General features: G+C 50.0%; 1 protein-coding gene across 1 annotated transcript; it reads right to left on the bottom strand.

The window, feature by feature from the left end:
• Positions 1-8,114: 8,114 nt before the first annotated feature.
• ALTATR162_LOCUS9359 (uncharacterized protein) lies at positions 8,115-9,529 on the bottom strand (the record flags this gene model as incomplete). Its single annotated transcript, XM_043316992.1, has 4 exons — positions 8,115-8,620; positions 8,708-9,143; positions 9,194-9,298; positions 9,350-9,529. The coding sequence occupies 4 exons, from the start codon at positions 9,527-9,529 to the stop codon at positions 8,115-8,117; spliced, it is 1,227 nt and encodes a 408-aa protein (XP_043172927.1).
• Positions 9,530-10,424: the final 895 nt, after the last annotated feature.

The raw sequence follows: 10,424 nt of genomic DNA, 5'->3' as shown, positions 1-10,424 counted from the left end.
AAACCGGGTAGTTTACTGAAACTCGATTCCATAATTCGTATATGCGTATCAAGTTGCCCTGAGAGAGATGTCAGCGAAGATCGTTGGGGTAACGTTATAGGGAACAGCAGTTACTAGAGATTGTACAAGCCAGTAGGATGATACCTCCTGGCTTGGCCATGATGATCCGCGCTCGCAGCCGACGCGACTGTGTGCATACCACGATTTTCAGACGCACAAATTATACGAGATAGCTGTGGAGGAAGATGGGTTTCCTAAAAGCCAGGCTTCGGCTCTCAAAGGGCCTCAATGAAGCTCTCACGCCTCGTAGAGCAGCCTGAGAGACACTACAGACCTAACCTCCCTCCCTATGCAACGAACAACCCAGTGGGCCGATGTTGGCCAAGGAGAGGTAGCGTAAGGTCGGGATATCTGCTACTCTTGCGCTCTCATTAGCCGACTTCGGCCCATTGGGTTGTTCGTCGCGCAGGGAGGAAGGTTGAGCCTCAAGAGCACAGTTCGGTGCTAAGCGGCGCCGACCGTACCGGCATGTTAGTTCCATGTAAAATGAAGGCCACAGGATACTCACTGTGTGGATATAGATGCGGAGTTAAGTGCGGAACCACCGGAAATGCGGAACTGAACACGCGAGGCTTTCCCTAATGTCAGCTAGCGCAGTACATGCCTTCCTTCTAGTGTCTCAACAAAAGACATAGTAGCCAACTGGCGTCACCAACACGTTGCAGCTCAGCCGTTCAGCACAAGAGCATTGTTTCTCAGATCCCCGCCAGAAATGAGCCTTGAGTGTAGCGACGTACGACTACAGACGAGGTTTCCGAACATGTCGCACAGGCACCTTTATAGTCACTGACCCACAGCACGCTTATGCTGATAGAAGGCCATCTGTAAAGCAAGTGCCAACAATCTACACTACAGTGTCAGCCTACACTACAGTACTTACTGTCCGCCGTGTCGAGAATTCAGCCTTCTCAAGTGATCAACTTCAAAAGTATAATGTATGTCCTCGGTGATAAGCCGGAGAATAGCATAATGCTAGCTGCTAGCATAATGACGATCGGGGCTGACCTTGACACGTTTCCCATCGCTGACATGGTAGCGTAAGGTGGTCAGAGATAGGCACGACGGTAATACTGCTGACCGTGTTTATGGAGGTGAGTAATTGTTATCGAAACCATGGTTGTGGCAGCGCTGTTCCCTCCAAGCAGTCTCTGCTGATCACGCATCTTGATATACCGAGATTTGCCTCGCTGACCCCGCAGCAAGCCGAACGGTTCGTGCGACTCTGGGCGTCTACGTTCCGAACGACAACTCCAACAATGACAACGAGCAGCAACATCACAGTCTTACATGTGAACGAGAACTGCCAGGGCCACGGGACAAATCGTATACTAGCCGCGAAATGCATCATGGAGCATGGAATCCACCAGTCATTACCAATCACGCCTAACGTTGCCTGCGTTGACAGGTTAGCCATGTAGACGAAATGCTGGCGTCCATCAACGTAGTGTTGAGAGGACCATAATCGACATGCTATCAACGGGCAATGTAATCGCTATGATGCGCCACATGCGACGACCGCCAACACTAGGTGCGGGGCGTGCCACAGTGAACACGCGCTGACCATGTAGTTTGACTAGGTAAGCGTCACCACCCTCGCACTGCCTGTCATTGCACGATCGGAACGCTGCAGGTCAAGCATGGAAGGAATCGACGAACTGCATTTACAGTACACCTCGCTCATACCTGGCTGTGCCTCGGGTATTACAATACCACTAGGCACTTTGTGAGCTCGGGCATTGCGCACTGTGGGTGTCGCATTCTCTGCAGTGCCGATGTGAAGCTCCCAGTCGTGAAGTCGCGCGTCAAACCCTCACACGGTCACATCGTGAAATTAGGTCAGACTGCGATAAAACCAGCAGTAGTAGTGCGCCAGAACCTATGCGCCTTAACAGTCTCTGTGCAACGTCCCATAGAGCAAACATTGTAATGGCAAGGGCGGTCCTGGCGTCAGATTATGCTTTGGTGGAGTCGCCTTCGGACGGCGGGGTCGTGGGGCATTGCTACTGGCTTCAGCGTCCAGGTACTCCAACACCACTAATAACTGTCGCATATGTTGACCCTCAAAGTTTTGGGGACTAAAGTAGCCCTTTCAAGTCGATTCGCCGCAGCAGCAACAGAAAGGACGTTGCTGTAGTTGCATGAAGAATCGATAGATATCGTCCTTTCGGTGGCCTGGAAAAGTTGATGTTCGGTGCGCCTCTGCTAGGGTCGCGACGGCGGCTTTGCATCTTTCACAAGATTGTCGAGAGCTTGTTCAGCTTGTGGACCCGCCCCTGCCGCAACTTTCTCGGCGTGCTTAGTAGCCGCACACATTTGCTTTGATACCCTGGCTTCTCTTTGCTTCAGTGTGGTTGGAATCCATGGCGGTGCCCTGGCACCCTGGCAGCCTCGCCAGTGCGAGTAACTCGGGGATTTGCGTAGACTCCGTAACAATCAATCCAATCAATCCTGGAGTCGTCGATTGAATTGATTGTTGGTGTTTTCGGGCAGACTGGTCCCAAATTGATTGGCAGATTGATCGGACTGGACGCTAAGAGATCGGAGCTGTATACGAAGGAGCTCGTTTTTAGTGAGGAATATTGCTTGGCGAACCATCCCAACTCTGAAATGCCGCAACCACCATTGCAACCACCATAGTAATACATCATATTTTTCAACACAACAACGTGAAATTATGGTTCTGAACCGGCGAAAGCCTTTTAAATATACTGCTACACCTACCCAAAGAGTTTCAAAAACTCAGCGCACCGAAATACCTCCAGAAACCCGTGCATTTATCGCTGGTGCTGTGTTATTCGGAAATGCAAAACAACGCACCCTCGCAGACGCCCTCCACCGCCCCCAAGGCACTATATCAAAGCTTCTAAATCGTATAAAGGAGCGCGCTGAAGCTGGAAGTTTTGACTTATGGGATCCAATACTATTTACAAATGAGATTGGGCGTGGGAGACCCGAGGTTTTGAGTGATGATCAGAAAGACGCTATCATCCGCATCACGACGCAGGATCGCAACCACCGCGAGCAGGAGTCATGGCAGGCAATAAAGCATCGCGAGCTTCATGCTACTGCGCCTCATTTGAGCGTGTCAACATTTGAAAATGTCATGTATGGAGCTGGTTACAAGCGCAGAAAGCCAGGTTGGAAGCCGCCCTTAACACCCACGCAGCGCCGCGAGCGATTGCAATGGGCCCTCAACCACAACCCCGATCGATACGAGGTTGGTGACGGACTTGGATACGACTTCCGGTGTGTTGTTTTTACTGACGAAACACCAGCTAGAGTGGGAGAAGAGCGAGGCATGATCCGAACATGGGCTCGCGATGATGAGATCTATAATGAGGACGTCCGCCACAACCGCAACCGCCGAGACTGCTATATACAATTCTTTGGAGCTTTTAGATATGACTATAAAGGTCCTTGTCACGTTTATTTCCATGAGACACAGGAGGAAAAACAGGTAGCGGAGGAGCTTTTGGAGTTGGAAAATGCAGCTACCCGAACATCCTCAAACCATGCTCAAACCCAAGCCCGCGCAGCGCTCCAGGTGCTTAGGGAGGTCGATATAAACCTCCGTACGTCTACAAAGAAGCTTCAGCACATTAAGAAACATGATTATCATCGTGGTATTAGGTCTAGAGGTGGTGTGGATGGGTATCGCCACCGCGAAGGAGCCCTCAAGAAGGTCGCTCCATGGATCAACCAACTTAAAAACCAAGGTATCACATGCTATTTACTCGAAGATGGAGCTCCTCCACATAAGTCCCGCATCGCAAATGACTATTTGCAAGTTCAAAAGGTCGAAAAGATGGCGTGGCCAGGTCACAGTCCAGATGTGAACGCATCTGAGCATGCCTGGCCATGGTTACGACGTCATGTGACGAAGCAATTCACCCCAAGCTGTACACCAGAGCAGTGCCGACAGCAATGGGAGACCGAATGGGAGGCCATGCCTCAAGAACTAATTAATCGGTGGGTGATGGGGATTCCAAAGGTGGTGCGCAGGATTATACAAAATGAGGGAAGAAACAACTTCCATGGCTAATCGCAACTCTAAAAAATCGATATATTGATAGATCTACATATGGTTGAGTAGCCTCATCTTTTATAGAGCAAAAAACAGACTCGTTGTGTTGTTTCTTCCCTGTTTTGTATGGCCGTACAGCGGAAAAAGTGAAGTTGGCGCACAGGCCAAGCAATATTCCTCACTAAAAACGAGCTCCTTCGTATTATGCTTACCTTGTCCGTGCGCATAATGCTCATTTTGTCTGTGCGCGTAATGCACATGGTCGCATTATGCACACCCCACCACTTCCACATTACACATTTGACCCCTTGTAACTCAACACCACGATGACAGTGGAAGACGACCTTACAGAGACAGACGCATTGGACTCTGATGAAGACTTTCGTACCAAATGCTTGCCGGAAAACATGAATGCTAGCACTCTACTTTGACGCGGAGGCACTAGGAGGAAACTGAGTCGAAGAGTCGCCGTGGACGTGTAGACGCACTACACATGCTCGGCTGGTTTGCCGAGGGACCATGTCAGTGTCATCGTCATCATTAGGATGCTACGCCGCATGACTGCAGTACCTGCAGTACCTGCGTTAACGGGCGGGCGCACTGCGTTTCGAAGCGAGAGCGAGTTTTTCCGTATTGCTTATCCTTGTGCCTTCCCGATCTGCACATCATAGTAATAAAGTTGATAAAACACAGCCATGGGCGTGATCAGCGTGAGGATGACGGTAACGATCACGTACAGGCGGCTCCCAGCAAAGACCGGAAAACCCGGCGAGACGCACCGCCAGGGGCCGATCGAGTGATGCGCTGAGCACACATCATGTCGCCCCAGCGCCTGGTGGACGCAATCGCTCACGCTTATTCCTTACGAACAGCCTCATGGCTTCAACAATGTGTAGTCGCACCAAGATGGTACCGTAGCTGTCTGCAATCTGCTTTCGTAGACACAGATGCGCATCTAGATTCTGTATTGCAGTCACATACTGCTTACACACAATAACTTTGTAGTTGGGGAGAAAGTAGAGAACCGCCGACATTGCTTCACCCGAGCGTGCTGGCGGGTTGGACGGGTTGGGCGCGCAGCGGGCGGCGGTTTCTGCAGTTGTTGTTGGGCGGGCTTGCGCTGAACGCGGTCGCGCGTCCCTCCAGAACTCCATGTTTGCAGCAGCGTAACGCGACACGCAACACGCAATAGCAGAAATTTGTTAATGTTAGAGTCTCAACTATAAGTTTCGATAGCAATGCACAGTTTTTGTATATGAAATGTAATAGAAAAACGACATTTTTGATGGCAGGGAATGAAAACGGAAGACTCCTCAATCTGTCCGTTTGGGGCTGAAACCCTCTAACGTTAAGCCTGATTCGGCGCGGTGAATGCATTCCCCGTCGCGTTCGCTGAAAGGTAGGGTAGGATAGGATAGGAAGGGTAGAACGATATCATATACTAGGTGGCATAATTCCAACCTTCCGTCGCCATAAGACATCATGTGTGGAAGAGTACCGTGTCCGTGCACACAATGCACGCCGTCAGTCAATGCACGCGCATCACCAAAACGGACTGCACAAAATTGAGGCTGTAGAGCCACACACATAAGTGGTTATTATAAGTCAACTTAACAGAGTACTCTATAGACCTATGCGACAAACTTTCTCACCAATACTTTCTTGGCCGGAGGATTTTGCGGCCGCGAGTGTTGGTTTGGTGTGGCGGTGTTGGGGTACGCGCCGTGCGCGAGGCACCACCCACATCATCTCTAGTACTACGTTTCTGCTTCTTCCTTAGTGCTGCTTGTTGTGAAGCCTTGCGCTTGCCTGTAGGCGGCTTTTGGATAGTTTTCTGATGGTCGCGAGCTTGCCTTTGGCGCTCTCTCTCTGCCTTGCGTTCAGCAACTTCCTTAGCCTTCTCAGCCTTCAGCCAGTCGCGCTCTTCCTTCTCCCTCGCGCGCGCATCACGCTTCTCCTGCGCAATCTTTTCGTTGTATAGCTTGTTAGCCTTAGCAAGCTCCTTCATGTCAGCCTTTTCTTCTCCTCTGCCTCTCTCTCCTCCCTTGCAAGCTTCATGCGGGTTTTGGCTTCTCTAAATGACCGAGGAGTCCACATCATTGAAGGACCCCAGTACTCATAGTGTTGCAGCAGGTCAAGAGGCTTGCCCTTTATCTCTCTCCTTTCTTGACAGTAAGGGCGTCAAGCAAACCCTCATTTTCGCTCTGCAGGAGGGTGTTCTGTATAGCCATATGGTGGAGCGATTGTCGAACGATAGATGCATCCTTCTCTGAGGCACCACCCAACGCACGTTTCATAACCGTGTTTAGTTTTGCCACGCCTCACCGCCATATGTAGGAGCTTCCTCTGACGCGTTGCTAGAGGTGTCTGAGTCGTCATTGGTGAAGCGATCGAGTATAACGTCGGGGCTGAAGGGGTGTACACCTGTTGCCTTGAACGAGCTGAAGATGTTCTTTGCGGTAAAGCTGCTCGCCCAAGCGTCCCAGAATAGGCCAAAGAAGTCAGCCTTAGTTACAGGCACTAAGCCTTGATGCTTGTGAAGGCGTGTTGCCAGCTTCTTTGAGTATGCTGTGCTGAGAGGCTTAAACATCACCACATCGAGCGGCTGCAGCGTGTGGGTGCTGTGAGGTGGATAGATACCCAATAGTATCTTATGCCTGTGGCAATACTCTAGAAACTCTTCCGTCAGGTGACTCCCATGGCCATCCACAAGCAACAGGCGGTACTTTCTTCGAGCTTTCGGTGCCGTGAAGCGCTCAAACACCTGCTGAAGCCAGGCAAGACCAAGTCCATCGTTCGACCAGCCACTACCTGATACTCCGAAGAAGGCCATATGTTCTCCTACCTTCACGTCCTCCACCCAGGTTGATTGTATGTTGTTGGAGTCAGCCGCATAGATAAGAGCCGGCGGCAACGCTGTACCATCAGCGCAAACACACGCTAACAAGCTTATCCACTCGCGATTGCCATCCTGTAGCATCTGCTTAAACTGCTTCTTCTTAAACAGCCTCTTGCTAAAGATCCTCTTCTGTCTACCAACAGCTCCAATCATATATGTCAGCATCTACGCCTACGTGGAGATAGTGCGTTTCATCACTGATTATGTAACATGAGGACATATATTCGCTCTCTTCGATAGACTCTATCAATCAACCAACTACTTCCTCAACCTCCTCATATGTTCACAATATAGCCTTTCTCGTCCATATTGTATGTATGCTCAGGCTCCACTTCGTAGAAGTCGATTTTGCTGCCTAGCTGTTTATAGTACACCTTGTACTTATGACCAGAGTCAGCGACGTGGCGTTTACGGTCCATAGAAGTGCTCCACTGGGATGTAAGCTCATCCTGGTGTCGGCGGAGGAAGCGAGTAACCCAGCTTTCGGAGACGGGGTGTCCAGCGATATCAGACGCGTAAATCTGCACCATCTCTCTTGTAGGAGGTAGCTTTCGCTCTGTTAAGTCCTCTATATACTTCACAAGCTCTGCCTCCTGTTCTGGTTGAAGGTTGCGACGTGCTAAACCCAGTGTGTCCATCAACCAAGTAAGTTACTTGCTTGACACCAGCGCTCCAAGCAACTGTGGACCCGCTGGACCGACCGGTTCAACCGGTTGCTTTAACGTAAGCAGATCGTCTTAAGGTGATTGGCCAGTGTCGCGCGTTGGTGCTCAAGGTTCCAACTAATTTAGTCCGGCCCACTGTAGTGCTCTAGCGCCCTGATGTCAAGCAAGTAACTTACTTGGTTGTTGGACACACTGGCTAAACCTGCCTCCGCACGCGACCCACTAATACCTCGGTGCTTGCGCGACAACGTAGAGCGAGCAACACCATGCCTTTTAGCTATTTCTGCGTAACAAATATCTTCATTAGAATCAAGAGCATCTAGCTCTGCAAGAGCTTCTTCCATAGTCATCGTAGCGTTGAGTTGTAGGGGGTGTAAAGTTGGGATGAAATTGCGATCGCGTGCATTGACTGACGGCGTGCATTGTGTGCACGGACACGGTATCTAGTATGTCCCTACGTGACATCTTATATTTGGTCATAAACCACACGAAAATCCCTTTGCACCCTCACACCCCCTAGCCGGCCTGTACTTTCCTCTCTGGTCAAGCCCTCGCTCGATAACGATGTAGCCGCTGATCGACCCTGCTCCACATGTCTTTGTTCAGCCTCGCCTTTCCCGGAGTATATGATTGTGGATAGTTCAATGCCTCGCTGCTGCTGCTGCCTAAGAGGCTGTTCAGAGATGCTAGGCGTCCTGTTGAGACTCCCAGTGAGACGGTTGCACAATGAATTCCAAGCTTTATCGGAGGTCCGCTCCACTTTGTTTCCGTTCAAATGGTTCTGACTAGTTTTGGCGGCGCTGCTTCTCCCTTTGGACGTCGTTCGTGTACCACTCCGACTTGCGCCCATATGCGTGCTCATGCCGCCGATTTGTAGGTGGGAGAGGAAGGTCTGAATACGAGGTAGTGTGGCGTGATTAATCGAAAGGTGGACAACAATTTGATCCATTACGACCCAAATTAGTTGGGATCCTGAGATATGGTCAGTGATATGAGAACCAAAAATCAAGATTAAATGAAAGACTTTTGTTATATTTTGATGAGGACGTGGAGTCTTACGTGTTTGATCCTCCGACTGAAGAGCTTTGTGGATAACTACCATCCGCCCAATATCCACCACACAAATGAGTAAACGCGATCCAAATAACCAAAATACAACAGACTTGGTATGCACTTTCATTTGCAGACCCCAGATAATTGGAAAGATCCAGATGGCAAGCACAGCGTCGGTCAACATGTTAGAAATTGTGATCGGGTAGTACACGTTGCCATGTGTAGAGCAGTTTTTCGGACTCAGTATCCAAGGCTGTGGTAGTTGGCATTGGAAGGCGATCAAAAACAGAGAAAGTAGGGTGTAGACAGCGACCATAGGCATAAGCCATCTGATGGTTTGAGGTCCCATTTGTTTTGGAGTGATGCGTTGAAAAAGGACAACGAGGGATAGTTTAGCAAGAGCGAGAGTGACAACGCCCGAGATTTGTGTCGTCCAGAAAAGCTGTAAGTGCATTCTTAGTACAGTCCGTAGGCTACAGTTCATTTGCATACCTTAAAGTAATGTACTACCTGTTTTTCGTCAAGCGTGTCCTGGTGTCTTCCTAGGCCTGCTCTGACGCAGAAGTGAGACAAGATGGAGGTGAAGACACCAAAGCACTAAGCTTTATTAGTAAAGTGCATACGGAAGGTTGAAATGTAGAGTCATACGAGTCCTACACCAAATACGATATCATCAGGTTCGAACTGATGGAACTTTTGCCGCCGCATTGCCATGCGGACAGTTGCGATGAGAATACTTGTAACTGGAAGAACGATAGAGACGATCGTGTTGATTGGGCCATGGTCTTCGGCCGTGAGTGCAGCTATGGGCTGAATAGTACCGGCCATGATAAAGCGACGAAGTAGTGATGGAGTTGGCACGATAGAAATGCTGGCGTTTAAGATCACTCATACTAAATGTTCTTCCTCAACGACCAGCTCACTGGGTTGATTCGGGGTGCAGGTACAGCAAAAGCGAACCCCTTTTTGCTGAGAACTAACATTCAAGTTGGCGGGCAGTACCCTGTTCGCATAAAACAATTGGCTATGATAAGAGAGTCACCGCCGCTCCTAGGGGCCTCATACGCGAGTGTGAGGCACAGTTGGTAGGAAAGGGTATTGCTCAGACCCTGTGCAGGCTTCGATCATCGAGTCGGAAGGATTCACAAAAGCTGTACTTCAAGAGACGTTAGTGTGGGACATGGCGGCATGCCGTGTCACTTGCGGGATCATCTCTTGCGGCCTCATCTCTCCTCATTTCTTCCAACCCAGTGATGGCTGAAACAGGTCTATCAACCGAGGCGTATAGTACATGCTCCTATGCTAAGGATATGGCCTCACCATACGTGTTTTGGACGATACAAAGCTTCTACAGTGCTGACCGAAATCGGTTTCCGGTTCGCGCACATCGTCTGTTCACGGCGCACGGTCGTTGCCCAAGGAACTTACCTGACAGGTGCTAGCGCCGTGCAGGGTACCGGTCATCAACGATTCTAACGGCCGGTCTTGACGACTAATTCTCTCTTCGATTGGCTGCCGTTAGCACTAGCATGAGCTGTAGGATCTATCATCCAATAATTATGGTTGAATACAACGGAGACTCTGTATAGAGCTAGGACATATCTGGTAAGCGCCCTGAGGTGTGATGGTGCGCTACGAACAAACAATATGCAAGAGCCGGAAACCAATTTCGGTCAGCACTGTAGCAAGGCCACAGATGCCTAGCTACATAGTCTACCAGGGT

Source organism: Alternaria atra, assembly GCF_907166805.1.
Source record: "Alternaria atra isolate CS162 genome assembly, contig: 29, whole genome shotgun sequence".
Taxonomy (NCBI): domain Eukaryota; kingdom Fungi; phylum Ascomycota; class Dothideomycetes; order Pleosporales; family Pleosporaceae; genus Alternaria; species Alternaria atra.
The sequence above is the reverse complement of the archived record's forward strand: the minus strand, read 5'-3'. Positions and strand labels throughout refer to the sequence as shown.